Below are 17,028 nucleotides of genomic sequence, written 5' to 3' on the forward strand. Positions count from 1 at the left end.
CGCACACTACCCGTCAAGTGAGGACGTGAGGTCGAATATTGAGACGTGCGCAGCGGATTATCTTGCCCAAACGCTCCTCCACCTTGCTGCACCATGGATTGTATCATTTGTGCATGGCTTGGTGGAAAGCTGACACAAGACAGGGGCAATGGGAACAGGGCTGGTTAGAGATGCATAGTGTAACACGTATGCCATAGACGCAGGTGGTCGTTCCTGATCGGATCCTTAACAATTTAGAAGATAGCCTCGGCAATGGGTGTAATGACGAGGGCTACAACCATCCTCTACCTTGCATTTATGGGTCTCTCTGGATAGGACAACCTGTCTGTCAGGGGAATAAAATGCCCTCAGTTATGCCCTCTTTAATTAAGCTCATATCTATTCCATAAGATGATGCATCGACATAGGTAAGGGCGTCAACAAAATCTATAAACATGGTACCTTACGATCACTTTCGAACATTCTTTTGTTGTCTTGATCGGTTGTCTGATATATTTCATGAACTTTGTGAAAGGTGTGAGAAAAAAGAGTCACACTGGTAGAGAAGGCGAGAAGATGTTTGCCGAAGAAGAATTACAAAACTTATATATTAAGTGTAATTAATGTTGTGGTCAAGTAGTTTATATATCTGACTGGAGATGTAATGGTTGTTGGCAAGGCATAACCTACATTCGCCAGACTCGGTCAAGCTGTAGTAAGTGGGTAGGCCTACATGGGTAAGGTTATTCTTTGAAAATGTTGTAATGTACTGAGCACTTATAACAGTTTCAAAGAAGCTACATCTAGTCAATTCGAAGTTCTGAAGAACCACAGAGAAATGCTGTATCATGATGTGATAAATATGTAAGATACGAGGTTTTATAATACATTCAAACCTGTCTTAGTGGCCACCTCTCTATAAAGACCACCTGTTTATAGTATAGCCATTCATTTGTCTGTCGCTCGAGAGAAATATGTGTTGTAGAACCAGTCTATAAAGGCCACCTGTCTAAAATTGCAACTTTTTCTGTTTCCCTTTGGTGACCTTAATAGACAGGTTTGATTGTTATACTAATAGCGATACAAATTATAATCATTGTTATTATCATCATTACTGTTATTGTACTTATTATCATCATCATTATAATTATGTTGTTGTTGTTGTTATCATCATCATTATCCAGAACCTATATTATTACTTCAAAAGAAGTTCGAATAATACATGCATTAGTAATTCAATCTAAAACAGAAAGTAAAAATATCTTGATGCGTGTAACCATGTTACTACTAAAACTAACAAGTCCCTGCTATTACTATGCAGAAGATTATCAAACAAACAACAATGCTCTTATGCACATTATTCTTCAAAAGTTGACAAATTAGGTATTAAAAGTGATAGAAAGCGGGTATTGAAGGATTAGATGAGAAGGTGTGTCATAGTTAAAGAGAGAGAGAGAGAGAGAGAGAGAGAGAGAGAGTAGGGCAGCAAAATGAATGAAGCAAAAAAGAAATGAGATATGATGCAACATAGAAAAGAGAGGGAGAGAGAGAAAAATACAATAAGAACTCCACAGAGTACGTGACAAATAGTGGAAATTTGATTATTTTAGTGTTCCATCTCCAATCAGCCCCCCCCCCCCGAGAGGCTAATAATTCTTTTACAATCACATTAATGTTGACAATCGAATTTTAACAATCCATATTTTTCTTTCTATCTCATTTCTCATCTATTACATGTTTTTACCAAATTTCTTTGGAAAATAGAAATGAGTTCTAGTCTTCAATATTTTGGGGAACTTTTAGTTTGACTCGAAGAGCATTTATTTTCCATTAATACTGAAATCGAGATTTCCTTTAACGTGTGCGAGGGGGGGGGGGGGGGGGGGGGGGGGGGGGGGGGAATGGGGGAGGGGGAAGGATGGGGAGAGGATGGTTGGGGAGATACACAGTGCAGCAGCACCAGGTGCAATCGGGAAGGATGTGATAAATATTGAGGATATCTATCGATAGCCACTTGTGCCAAATTGCTAAAACATAAGTGCTCTGCGAGCGTGGTGTTTCCGAGAGGGCGAGAGTGAGCTATATAGAGATATAGAAAGAAATAGAGACACATATAGATAGGGAGATAGCGATTGAGAGAGAGCGAGAGAGAGAGAGAGAGAGAGAGAGAGAGAAAGAGGGAGAGAGAGAGAGAGAGAGAAAGATGTAGAAAAATTAAGGAGACGAAAGGGGTAATCGAAGCGAAAAAAAGAGAGAAAAGGGATATAAATAAGTATATAGAGGGAGGAGAGAGCAAGATGGAGTGAGAGAGTGAGAATGTGTGAGAGAGAGAGAGAGAGAGAGAGAGAGATAAGACAGATATAAGGAGGAAGAAGGAGAGAGGGAGAAAGAGAGGTAGAGGGGGTGGGAGTGGGTGGAGGGGGTAGGAGTAGAGAGAGAATGAGAATGAATGGAGTGGGAAGAAGTAAACAAAACAAAAGGAACAAGACATTGAGATAACAGAGGAGTGGAATGGACAGAGATATAGACACATGTATATATAAAGAGAGAGAGAGAGGGAGAGAAAGAGAGAGACAGAGAGAAAGAGAGAGAGAGAGAGAGAGATATACATGTATGAAGACTGATACATATTCTAAAGCTTGGTCATATAATAGAGAAATCGATGCTTTTAGAACACTGTGAATCACCATATTACGGGCAAGAGATGATCATTCTTTTCTTCTTTTGTTTACAATAGAACGAGATAGAAAGTAATTGTATAGTATTAGCAGACTATTAAAAGTATGCCATTTTTCGTTATATTGCATCACCACCTACTTACACCATACTCGAAGTATATTCAGCATCGATGAAGCGAAACATAATTTATCAAGACAAACTATTTCAAATATATTTAGGTCAGCATACTTGAACCTTTATAATTCTCTCTGAAGTGTGCCCTTGACAATTTTGAAATAGAAGTGGGCGACGAGGCACCCTCACATCCTGACATTCAAGAAAATATTATCACTTGCATGATATTAATTGCGACTTTTATTCTAAGCTCGTCCTTTCAGTGATTGTGCTGTTTGAAATTCCAGTTATTAACTCTGTCTGAGACTGCAGGCAATTACTTTAAACTAAGACGGCAAGGTCATAAGCTCGGTCCATGACCCCAGAATTTACCTGAAGCAATCGCCCATCACTGTCTACCATGCTTTCATTAAAGCAAAATGTTTAATAAACAGCGACTACGTCATGACGTTATGACAGCTAAGTACACTTTATTTTAATAGAGGCGCTGATGCTTGCATTTATTGTAACAAATAACGAAACAAGTACTTAATTATCAAGCAGACAATAATGACAATAGTCACACTGAAGTATTGATATAATTAGTGCTCACGAGAAGAAAGAAAACCAGGCAAAATCATTAAGCGTAATAATGTTAGATCAAATAAATGATGAAATCACCATAAAAACAGCATGGGAGCATTGTTTACAAGAAAAATTTTACTAACACATATTGCTTTTGGTGAGCACTCCTATAATACAGTGTAATTTTTACATTACAAACACTAGTATATGTATACTACATATTACAGCGGGATTATACTTCTACATCTTCTGTAGACAACTGAAAGCTATACGGATGGGATGGATCCTTTATATACTCTTTTCTCGATAGAACTTCTCCCCAAACTTGATAGATCCTTCTCCCCCAAAACTGTTCAATTATGTTTTAAAATATATCTTTGAGACATGCTAGATTCTATCCCAGAGAACTGCACATTTCTTACTGTCAAAATAAAAAAAAAATATATTTTGATATTTCCGTCTCCTAAGATGAACAAGAAGCTCACGAATCAAACCACACAATGGCTCAGCTAAATAAAAATACACTATGAATCATTTTCTCATCAAATTTATCAAATACTATTATCTCCTACAACAGTTACTATGTCTGCAACTGCTTCAGAATAATAATGATTGTATTGATGAAACTCGGTTGTTTCCAAGAGGAGGAGCAGTAGGGTGTAAAAAGTTTTTGTTTTGGTAGGAGAGAAATGTAAGTGTGCAACATTTACACAACAAACAGTAATGAATTAAAACTATATAAAGACACATGTTGAGCTTGGTAAGGACTTGGTAAGGCTAGAAAAAAACTAAAATACACCCATCCTAGCTCACCCCCCTCTTAAGACACCCTGGATGAGGGAAGGAAAAGAGAAACTTGGCTCCTGGTGCAAGATATCGACCATCTTTCTCAGTATTGATTTGCGAGCTGTTTATAGGCTCGTTTTCTGGTCTACGAAGGGGGGTCCATTCACTCGTCATATCGAACGGAGACACATTAGTGGCGTGCAGATTCACGAGAATTTTCTCAATATCATGTAAATTTAGATGGAATGCTTTCTCTGTTTCGTTGATTGAATATTCTTTTCTCTTTCGTTTTGTTCCCTTCTATTCTCCCCATTTGTCACATTCGAAAGTGTGATGTCTTGGATGGTGACGACCGTCGTCTTCAGACCCAAAAGAGACAAATTGCCAAATTAATTATCAATAGGATTTAAAATCAAAGAAACATGACAAGCCCGTTAGTAAAGCCCTCCTGTGAATGCGTGTAAAATAATCACGAAGACCGCACTATATACCTTCAAATGTGTTGGACATCACGTATTTCCGTTATTATTCAGGTTGTTATTTTTTTCATTAGTCTGTGTACTAGATATTGTTTTAATGGCAATCACAATAAAAATGATTATTTACAGGAAAGTAGTCATCAGAGGGTAACTAACTAATACAACAAGATGAAAGAGACTTTACTAGATTTCTAATATCATATTTTTACTTTTCACTTCGTAAAAATTAAAGTCAGAAGTAAGAGTGGCTCCAATAAATACTAGCATTAAGGACATATACAGCAAAAGAAGGAGCTATCATTTAAGAGACGAACAAAATGTGTGTGTGTGAGAGAGAGAGAGAGAGAGAGAGAGAGAGAGAGAGGAAATTTGTATTTATAGCTTCTTCAACAATATCAATGTATATTGCACAATCAAGGCAAACTGGCTCATGGATACTTGTACTATAATGGATGCTATTCATGTTAACTATATATTCAAAGCATTTCCTGCAATCAGTATATGAACATAATTATCCTCATTTTATTACAGATATGTCATGAGCAAAAGTGACTAATTTGAGAAGGAAAATGCATGAAAGAAACAACCTTCATGGAATAAGATTAACTTTTGAACAACAAGAATGTTAATATGTGTTGCACCCTCCTCACACTACACGATCATCTTGTGATCCGATTTTCAAAGAAAGGGCAATTGTATTCGATAGGAAATCTAAAAAACACATAATCATCCTAATTTAGCTTTTGAATAATGATAAGAATACTAACAATGGAAATTTAGGTGCATTAAACTCTTCTAGCCAGAACAAAAGCCGACTCGGCTTCAGTTGGTAAACAATCGCAGTCCTGGTCTGACGTCACTACGATTCTTAGCCGATTTAGCTTTTCCTCTTCCAAGGAAGCATGAAATCCCTTGAAATTTAGATTTTATTAACCATTAAAGAATTCAGCTCCTCGGTCATTAAAATGTTAAATGTTTGAATGTTCGTATCAAATGCTTTGCAAGTTCTTGAGAAAAAAAAATCGTAGTCGGATCGTATAGTACTGTGCAGCGGGGGCTTTAGACAAGGTGACAAATGGGACAACATGAAAGGCGCCAGAAAAATGACTTCATATCTGATAAAGATGAGTTATATTTGATGGAATTTAGCTCGCCTATAATTCATGATCTCATCTAACACCAATGGTTAATTCGATTGTCATCATTATAATCCGCACACATTTTTGAGCGGTAATAATGTTTATAGAGAAGGCTTACGTGTTATGTGAGAGTGTAGACGTGTAGAGATTGATACGACGTGCGGTGTTTTCCAGCCATTTCATTTGTCAAAAGATGCATATTTCCTGACTACCTGACACAACCCTCGATGATGCATTACCCGATACAGGTGTTTTGCTGGTTAAAATGTACCAGCATTTCTGGTTGTCATGGCTACATCACACCATCTTTTTAATGCCTTCTGTTTCCCCGCTTCTTTTTATCTTGCAGGTTTTGTCTTCCATACGAAGCGGAATAAAAGTGTGTGGAAAGTACATGTGTATGAATCTCACTTTGTCGGCTACCCCATGAATGTTTTATGATGTATATAGCCTACCCAGTGTTTGATAGACCGCGTAGAAGGATATCGAAACAAAAAAGGTAAGTGTGATGATTTACGCAGATAACAAAAACGCAGACAATTCAAACATCTGTTTTTCGAATATCACGAACTTCCCCTCCACAAACGGTTTTCTTTTGAAATTTGAAACAAGCCGTCGTGATAATATTTCAGAAATCAGATTGAAGAGTAAAACTCGAAGTTACTTCCTGAACAATTTTACTTTTACTTTATTGATGTCAGGTGAAAGTTATCTTTTCTAAGAGCAACTAAGGGCGTTTAAAAGAAAAGAACTCATTACATTATTGTAATGTTGTTTTCAAAGTATGTTGTACCTAGGGAAACGCATACAGGTTGATAATAACATACACTGATAATAACACTTTTAAACGAGATAAAATTTGTGAGATTAATTATTTGAGTGATTTTATATGAGATACACTGATAATAAAAGTTTTAAAGAGAGAACGTTTCTGAGATTATTTATTTGAGTGATTTTGCATGAGGTAATAAAATCAATTTCTAAGTTTGTGTGCTCTACATCGCTTTCATGTTTCCAAATCCGATGGCTAAAACCATTAGAGGTGATTCACTAATCAAGATTTAGACATCTTTCATGAATACATACATTCTTACACGCAATCATGTCGATTTACGGTAAGATCAAGATTATGACATCCTCTTGAATACACACATTTACATGTAGTCATTAAGCTTTACCAAAACTGATTAAGAGTTGGAAATTAAAGCGGTAGCACTCTAACCTAAAGAAGAAACAGAAATAACTTCCTTTCCCAATCTCTTCTCCAAAGGCTGTAAAAAATAGTGTACATTTTATAATCTGTATATACTTTTGTATAAATGGGGAGAAACAACATTACCTAAGCAATTTATTTCATGTCAGATAAAGTATTAAAACCAACGAATAATCTTTTTCGAGGGTCAGATATAAAAATAATCGAGGTTCTATGAAAACAAGCTTAAGTTGATTAACAAAATTTCTCTATACAATAAATCACTATTTTATATTTTAAAAAATTGTGAAAGTTTGTTAAAGTTCGGGTGGAAAAAAATGTATCACCTTCCTTTGATGTATGCACTATATTTTAAAATTGCCTTTATTAATATGTTTCTGTTTTGCTCTCGACAATATCTTGCAGGATATATTTTTCATACTTTAGTTTGGTTGGCTGTCTTTGACTAGGAATGATTGGAAGGAACATCATCAACTTTCATTTCACGGATGTTTCCCGAACGAGATTGAGGCTGTGAAGAGTTATGACGCGAGACTATGGAGTAGATAATTCGAATCATTAGCTCTCAAATACTTTCTGAGGGAAGTCTTCCTCGCCTCCTAAGTAAGCCAATTTAGCAGTACTATTTCCAGGGTCAGGGGAAGTGTCGAAATAAATTTGGTGGAGCCCCGAGGGAAGACGAGAGGCGAGCCTTTTGGCGCAAACCCTAATACCCTGATTGAAATAATAACGGAAGTCACGCTCAGATGGAATTTCAGATTTGATAGAACTATGAGCTTCATATTTCTTCTTTATATGTTCCGTCTATTCGACTCCTCATTTCGAGTACCTACCACACAACATTCTCAAAATCTTCGAGTACTGACAACATTGTGGAAAAGGGAACACGACACTAAGTTAAACTTCCAGGGGTAAAGCACTTTAGCTGAACCCCAAATTAAATTTCTTAAAGAGAAAATTAGAGAAAGAATCCTCTCCGCCAAGCCCAACCCATTTCGATAGGAACTACAGGGGATATATTACTTTATGGAGATGGGAGTGATATTAGGTTAGGCAACCAGAATAAACCCTCGAAATATTTACCAAAATGAATGATTTATTCAAAATTCAAAGACAAATATCTAAATATCCCTTGACTAAAGTACATGCCCCAAATGTATTGCATCAATATGTCCAAGTCCCCATTCGAGTAAAATTAAAATTTCAAGCACTTCCATTATCAGATGACAATAAAACACTCAAGTGCTTAGACCGGTAATGGCGAGAGAATTCGGTTTTAAAGTAGGTCCGGACCAACGTCCTCAAGGAAAAGGGTACTTCGGAACATCCGATTAAATTCCAGCTTTTCCCGCCTTCTTCCCCTCTCTAATCAACGTAACGCGCCAAAAAGACACACATGACGTATGAGTTATCTTGCGAGTCACGTGCTCATTCAAGCGCTTGTTGTATGCGTGGCTAGCATTCGAAATCTTAGTCTTCTGGCGCGGTCAAGTGGACACCTCGCCAAATGACTTGAGGAAAGACAGACAGACAGAGATAGAGAGAGAGAGGGGGGGGGGGGGGTGAGACGAAGAACTATACTGGCAAGCATTTGCAAAGGCAGAGAGCGACAATGATCATACAGGATCGTGAACGATACAGTATTAGGCTTGCATATTGCATGAGTAAATTAGGTCATTTGCGAGGCTTTGATCACCCCGCAATGGATGGAAAGAAAGATGAAGTCATGGTTACGCCTATTGCACACGGGGCGTCAATTGCTGACACAGGTCTGCGTCAGCGACTGACGCGGTCTTCGAGGCGCCTAGTGAGAGTGACATTTTACGAAATGTGAACGCAACGTGAATAATAATGACAATAACATTCAGTCCTTGTATAGCGCATAATACGTTATGAAATAACATCTCTATGCGCTTCCAAAGAGCTTTGTAAATTATTTCCCCAAGCTTTTAGCTCCGGCAGCCGTTATCAGCGCACAGTGCATTTCAAGGAATAATCCTACCAGGTACCCATTTACCTCACCTGAGTTGAGTGTGGCAAATGTAGATCAATGTCTTGCCAAAGGACATTAGTGCCGCGGCGGGATTAGTGCAAACACTGTGATGAATTACTGGTATATATTCACGAATTGCCTGCAGAGCGTAGGTAATATCACAATTGAAATAACGCCTCGCGCACAATGGACACGAGGACGGTTCGTGTGACGTTGCTCAGGTCCGGCACGCTGGAGTGGTGTACTTAAAGCATGTACTTAAAGCAGGACGTAAACACGTGAAAACATGAAGTGGACAGGTACAACGTTAAGGACAGGAAATGAGGAAGTAAGTTGCAATTTAACATGAGACTGACGTCCTCAAAGAACATTCCTCTTCCTCTCTTGTCTTCTCGAAGTTGTTTTATTCACATCTAACGAAGATCTTCGTCAGGTCTTTCCTGAATAACACGCTGCTAATGTCATCGTTGTCCTTAACTTCTTCAAATTTGTAAACTTCTTTTCTTATATTCTCTGTTTGTTCTCCTTATTTCTTATGTTGCTCCTTTTCTTTCCCCCACCACTTATTTTGTAAGTTTAACCATCAGGTCTTAACTCAGGGCGTTTTCAAACAGGAAAAAGTGTCACAATATTAAAGAAACTACTGGAAGAGGATACGGACGGCTACCTGGAAAAGGATTTAAGGGGAACTTGCATAACAACATTACATAATTCACAGACCTTTTCCGAGGGTAGGTAGCAGTTGTTCTTTTTAATTCTACCCCTGTTTCTGCGGTCAGATTCTTGTTATGGAAATTTCATTAGAAGATGGTAACGCCACATGTTCATCATGGGCAGCGGTTTGTATGGCATGGCGCTGTTATGGCGTAAACTCTATGGGCTGATCGGCCGTAACACGTTGGGACACCTAGGCTTCATTTTCAGACGGCGTCGCAAATCAAATTACTCCATCTATAGGTATATATATCTATGGTATCGTTTCATGTCCAATAATACAAACGCTAAACCATCTGGGTCTGCTACGATCTATCACAGTCTGTTTTCGGGAGCGAGAAGGGCATGAACTCATGCACTTTAACACAGAGTTAACACCCTTCTGGCTGCGCAGTGATATTGTTTTGCTGTTGCTTCTCATTGAGAGAAAACATTTTTTCAAGTTTAGTGTAGAAAATCGTGGTATATTGGGTAAGCATAGATTTCCATGATAACGACGACACGACTCTGATCTATAATTCAATAATCAATAAGTATGTATATAATATATATATGTGTATACATTTCTCTTGCATGACAACAAATTAATCAATATTTTGTATTTATTACCTTAACCTAGTACGTCAAAAGGATATAAATATATTTCTATATTGGGATATGTTAATCCCTTACGTATTCGATAAAACAAAAATGATCAATCGTAATTATTGTATGTTATTGTATGCTCATAATGTGTGGGGAGAATAGGTGTGTGCGCGTGTGGGGTGGATAGGTGCGTGCGCGCGTGTGTGTGTTATATACATTACGCGAACATGAGAGAGGAGTACATTATTATTGTAATGCCAAAGCGATACTGACATGTGACGAAGTCGGATACCATGTGCAAATTAATTCAAGCGTAAGTGGTTTGTTGATGAAAGAATTCATCACAAATGGTCTGAGTGGCTAAACTAGTGGCTAATTTTGGTAACAAATGCTGCAGGGGTGTATATTTTGGAATGGAAATGCATAATGCACGCCGGTACAGAAAAACAACGCCATCGTGAACGCGTAATGGTGACTACTACACATACACACAGAGACACACACACACGATCAAATGGGAATTAATGATAGGGAAACGAGGGAATTTCATGCCCTTTCAGGGGAAAAGTGATTGTAGGAAAATGAAGTGAGCAACAGGGAGAGTGTGATCAAAAGGGCGTGTATGAAAATAATTATAGAGATTAATGTGTAATTAAGACGGATATAAATAATGTACAAAGTACTATACAAATGAATGGTGCACGGTTTTGTATATATATATATATATATATATATATATATATATATACCGTGAAAAATATAAACCTTGTTGATGATATAGAATAAAGGAATGTGCTTAATTAAAGTCCCTCTAAATTGAGGGGACCCCCAAAATCGCCAAAAATGTTAATGGCAAAATTTCATATTTGTATCGTAATGTGAAAGAGGATGTCATTTAAGATACACTTCTGCCAAGATTTCTCCCAAAATTTGGTTTCAAGACAAATATTGAAGAAAACAAAATACACAATTTGAGTTTTCTGTTGTACGCAGAAAACCTAAATTTTGTTTTCTTTCATCAATATTCGACTTCAAACACATTTATTTTGAAAATCCTTGCAGAAATGTGTCTTAAAAAAACATCCTCTTTCACATTATGATACAATTTAAGTCAAATTTTGTCATCCAATTTGTTGGGGCTCCTAACACTTTAGAGGTGAATTAATAATGTATTGCATCTGTCTGGAATTTCGTGTAAGAGACGTATTTATACTATCAACTTCTGAAACAGAGAAAGGCAAATAATCCATCTGGCTTCCTATCATATATAAATAAACATTAAAATAGTAAGCGCCAATTGAGAAAAAGAGATATATCTCATAACCCGATTTTGAATGTAATATTTGTGACCTTTTTAAGAATAACAAATACATTTTCATTGTCAATTTCATTATAAACTTTTCAATTTAAAGACATGCCTACCCTGATTACTTCTTATATCAAATACAATCAGTATGAAATACTTTACTAATGAGCTTACATTAATATATTTGACTATGTGTAAAATATTTTATTGTAGCACATTGATATTCATATATATATATATATATATATGTATGTATCGGACTCTAAAGTTTCTTTGACTTTTTATACATTATTTCTACTATTGTTATTTATCTGTTTGTATTTTTTTTATTTGTATTTAAAATCCAACCCCAAATTTTGGTTGCAATAAAGAAATAACAATAATATCTGTACTCTTATTTTGAAAAATGAGAACGCCATAAATATGGAATAAAATAATAAATAGAGGGCATAAGAATATATGGACCCGCTGGTGAGAAGGATAAGTTCATTAAACTGGGATGATAGAAGTTAATTTGGTATACACCTTCATATCTTAGGAGTAATAGAGCGTAGCATCATTATCACAGTACATTGACGACTTTCGCACGTGAATGTGTGAGGCAGACGGGGAGAAAAATGGTAACGGTACAAACGACCAAGAGAGAGAGAGAGAGAGAGAGAGGGGGGCATGGAAACAAATGACAGCATTTATATGATGCAAAAACAGAGGGATTCACATGTATCCTGATACAGGATGATGACAATACGATTACAAATTTTGGAATAGCATCTTTGCTATAACTGTTCAAAAACGAAATGATGATACCTATAAAGTATCCAAATTTATTGATGAAAAACAACATGAGTTCAGTGTGTATGTTTGAAAGTTCGTTATGTCCAGATGCTATGTAGTATTCGATGGAGACAGATGAAACTTTTGAATGAAGGATGTATCATATAGCCTACTTAAGATAATGATGGTACACGAACATACAATGGTGCAAATATGATTATGATGGCACAAATAAAACGTGATAAATTATCCCAAAGATTGGAACTTTAACCAGATCGCAAAAGTTTAACAAAAACATGTTCGGCCTACATAACTATATAGTTTATTCTGAAAAGAAGACATGGCAAATAATGCGTGTGTTATAAAGACTGAGAGAATGATGGGTGAGGGAGAAAGAGAGATGGGGAGGGGGGATGAGATAAAGAGAGACAGAAAGAGAGCAAAAGTGGGGCAAGTGAATACGAAATTCAGCTTTGGGCAATCTTTCGAATCTCAGGGTTATACAAGATATCCGGTACGCCGTTAGTCAAAGTTGGGAAGAAAGTTGACACCTACCTTGAATATTTGAATGACCTTTGCCGGTAAGACTGTTCCCGCTGTTGCAGATGTTCTCCGGAACATTCTAAAATGAGAAGAAAAGGTGGATTTTTGATAGAGAACGAGGTTGTTAAGTTGGAGACTTTGACAGGGCAAAAAAGGTTAAATTGTGAGAAAGGTCGAAGAAGATGAGGGTTTAAGGGATTAGGTAAAGTAACAAATCTGTTGCCTCAGTCTATCTGGCATTGCTGTCAGATGATTATAATTTAAAGGCGCATTTAGCATTGAACCAAGTTGTTGGTTGAGTTGAACTGAGCCCATATGTGTTATCAAGAAAATAGAAGGTGTTAAGGAAATAGTACGAAATGCGTGAAACACATGATTACTGTTACTTCTAGAAACTCACATGCCTGTACCTTTTACTACTAAGTTTATACTTTATCCTTTTTCTTTTGACATATCTGAGTCTATATATCTATTATCAGCAACAAAAGTTGTTTACGAAGATGTAAAGTAAGACAAACAAACATTATGAGGGCTGGTGGTATATTGGTGGAGGCTAGAGGTCCATCATTATTTTGTCTCCCTCGACCCGGAAATATTTAATAGTACCTGGCAATGCCGGGGTACAGGGTCTGCATAAAGAGTAAATATGATACCGCTTCTTCTAAATATGATCAATAATTTACTGTAATCATGAACGTTACAATGGAACTATATAGGATCTCTTACCGGTCTATGAATAGTCCCGTTCTTAAGGCCTGGACGATACTCCTGAACCGAGGTTTCTCATCCCCTAGTCTTGACTTGGTCGACTGCCGACTGAACGTCGAGGTCAACCAGTGTCGTACCTGCTCCGGTACCTCATCTGACGTCACCTCTGAGAGGTCGTCCTCCTCTTCGTGATAATGATATCTACTGCGAGAGAGAAAAAAAGAGGATATAAACTGTAAGTAAATGCACATACTCCTTGTGAAATAAGACTGTACATCACGATAAGAAACCGCACCCAATTTTTATGATTTTCCATACCGTTGTCTATTGTGATGCATTAACAAAAAATCACGATCGTGATTATCATTACTGATCAATCAGACAAAATTGTAAATATATCCCCTCACTCCTCTTTGTATCGCTCCACAATTTGAAGAGAAAGAACGAGTGCCTTCTCAAATGGTAGGGATGTAATAAATGTATCCTCCTTGTTTTTGTTTTTTACAACACGTAGAAAGTAAAATCAATACACCGAAATTAAATCATGAATCTCTGGTACCCAGGCGCGTACGAAGGATTTATTTCAAGGGGGGGGGGGGGGTTAACATTTATAAATCGGGCCGAAAATTTCGCAACGTCTCAGCCAGCCGCTGAATAAGCGGGGGGGGGGGGGGGGGTAAGAGGACATTTTTTTTTTTTTTTTTTGGTCTCGAAATTTGTAAATTTGACATTTTGCTCCGTTGGGGGGGGGGGGGGGGGGTAAGGTCAGCCTTTTTAGGTCAGCCATTTGTGTTTTTTTAATAAATAAAAAAAAATCCAAAGGGGGGGGGGTAAGGGGGTTATGGGGGGGTTACACACACAAAAATACCAAAGGAGGGGGGTTTAACCCCCCCCCCAACCTCCCCCCCCCCTGTGTACGCGTCTGCTGGTACCTCTCTGATAATTTTAAAATATCACGAACTTAAGCGATGGCAAGCATGAGAATGACTTAGTGCTGATTGGGAAGGAATAAACGGATGAAATGAGAAATAGTTTCATCACGAATCCTTTTAAGACCTCTATATTTTTGGGATGCCTCGGATGCATCACATGTGTAAATATAGCTGACACTCTTCAAAAATAGTATAAGAGTATAAATATAGAGGCGGAGATCCCGTCCTCAAAAGAAATTGTGTCACTTACGGAAGATTCTTGCTTTAAGTTTCTCATCTTTCCAATTTTAGAGAAGCTGCCGTGACAGCAGTTTCTTAACATATAAATAAAAGGGTGCTGGTAATAAATGAATATAGGCATAAAATAGATATTCTATGAGAAAAGAATGAATAACAAAAAGTCTCTAAGATATAACTTGAGCTAAGATGACACCTGGTATAAAATTTGGACTCATCGAACCTCTTCCCCCCCCCCCCCCAATCCTATCCGTACGTCTTAGCCCTTCGCTGCTCCTTCCACCCTATTCAATTTGCTAATCAACATCCCCGATGATGATAGCAGCAAACATTGCAACATCCGATAATCCAATTTCTGTGCTGGAAAGCATGTTAGTGACGTCACGGGGGTAAGGGATGGGTTTTTGATAGGATTAGAAGTACACATCGACCTTTTGTTTCTCATTCAATGAGCGATGATGACATGCAAGACCCTGAAGGTATATTGACGGGTAAATAAAGAAAACGTATATAGAATCCTACGTTCCTGGAGATCGGGAGAGTAGGGTGTAGTTTGGGCCAACTATTTCTATAGCGTATAACATAGCGGTATCCATATATACAAGGACCAATATGATATAGGAAAACAACTCCATCTCACACAGAGTTCCATCTAGTAGGTTTTGTTCGTGGTTTAACGTCGCCATAACGTTGTAATAATAGACTCTCCTACAACACTTAAACAAACAAAAAATAATTCGAACCAGCTACAACCGCAACAACAAATGCAGGAAGGGTCTTCAGATTATCAAATTCAGGGCAAAAAAAAAACCCACCTCAAACAACTAAACAGAAAGAAAGGATATACTAATTAAAAAACTTAAAATTAAGGTTATAATAATTTTATATATTGGTCATCCAACAATTAAAACAAATATTGATATATTGCATTCAGTGTTCTAAGAATAAATAAAATCGTTAAAAAAAATGCTATGACAATACCTTTTGATTCACTGATTATAAAAATACAATCTTTATATTCCATTTGATGATTTCTAGCGTCTAATTTCCTCTTGACACTTAGGATAAATTTGAGGTCTGCGTAGGAACGTCAAAAATGTGAATGTCCCTAAGAATATATATTCTTAGGGATCTTTTAGATCCCTTGTTGACTATACATTGTGAGACAAACGAATATCACTAGCGATATTATTTTCAATACTACATCCGCAATGAGTAATATATTTAGCATTAAAATATATTCTCTTCGTAGCAATATTTTTTATACATTTAACGTAGCAAAACTCTTATTATGAGCCTGATCTAAGTCCTTAATTATATTGCCAACTTCAACGTCTACACCCCATTTGCCTGGTCCTGACAGCCAGCCATGGTAAAGACGTCATTCCTTTAAAGAGTCCAGAGGGGGTACTGCAAACCCAATCAGTAGGGTGACAGGAACGACAGCTCCTGGTTCGTCACGTCCCTGGCTAAAGGCTTGATATATAACCCATACCAATCCAAGGTTGTCATATAATCTTAGAAAAAACATCCTCTGTCGGAAAAACAACTTCTTCTGATTTAGAAGTAAACAATGTGATCCCAATCACATTTCTAATTAAGTGAGCTTTGCTATTACTATTATTTTCCGTTTTTGATAAAAATATGAATATTCGAGAATCTCTGCTAATATGGCTTGTATATAATGACTAAAATTTAAGTCATCGACAAAATCAGATGCGAATTACATGTATATGTTTATATCATGCACAAGTTTCTAGATACATTACTCGGCTGTATAATACCACGGACCATGTCTCGGGCGTGCTGGTAACTGTTGTAGTTACACGTATTACATTGACTTATAGAACCCATTGAAATATAAAGCCAAAAAAGCTGGTAAAAGTGAAATTCATACAAACCCCAAACCAGTAATTCATTTTGAAAAACAGAATAAACGCACTCTCTTTAAGATATATACGTTTAAAATTCATGGGAACAACAAGTCAGAAACATAGATTGACGAGCAAAATTCATCCACAAGAGACAAGGAAAGTCTCTCCTTATTTTTTAAACTTTGCTTTCCCCTCCTTGCTTGTTTTAACATACGGACAATAATCTTATAAGGATGAGCGTTTCGACAGGTAACACCCTACCGCACTTTTCGTGCGTTCCCAATTGGCCTCACCCCCTAATATGATTTTTTAGATGTACGACTTCTTGTTTATATCTTTATGGGGTTGTTATATTTAGTCATTACTAAAGGCTCTTGTTTCCTTAACATTTTTATCAATCGAATTGCTT

The 17,028-nt window shown here is 37.1% G+C and overlaps 1 protein-coding gene across 1 annotated transcript in view; it reads right to left on the reverse strand.

Annotated features, from left to right (window-relative positions):
• The window catches only part of PDE1 (phosphodiesterase 1), a gene marked incomplete at its 5' end in the record, with an annotated part of 54,592 nt that overhangs the window by 26,689 nt on the left and 10,875 nt on the right, over positions 1-17,028 (reverse strand). Inside the window, 2 exon segments of the mRNA NM_001098448.1 lie at positions 12,881-12,947; positions 13,595-13,780. Of these exon segments, the coding sequence (NP_001091918.1) occupies positions 12,881-12,947; positions 13,595-13,780 (253 nt within the window).

This window comes from Strongylocentrotus purpuratus, unplaced genomic scaffold (genome assembly GCF_000002235.5).
Source record: "Strongylocentrotus purpuratus isolate Spur 01 unplaced genomic scaffold, Spur_5.0 spur5_scaffold_7, whole genome shotgun sequence".
Taxonomy (NCBI): Eukaryota; Metazoa; Echinodermata; class Echinoidea; order Camarodonta; family Strongylocentrotidae; genus Strongylocentrotus; species Strongylocentrotus purpuratus.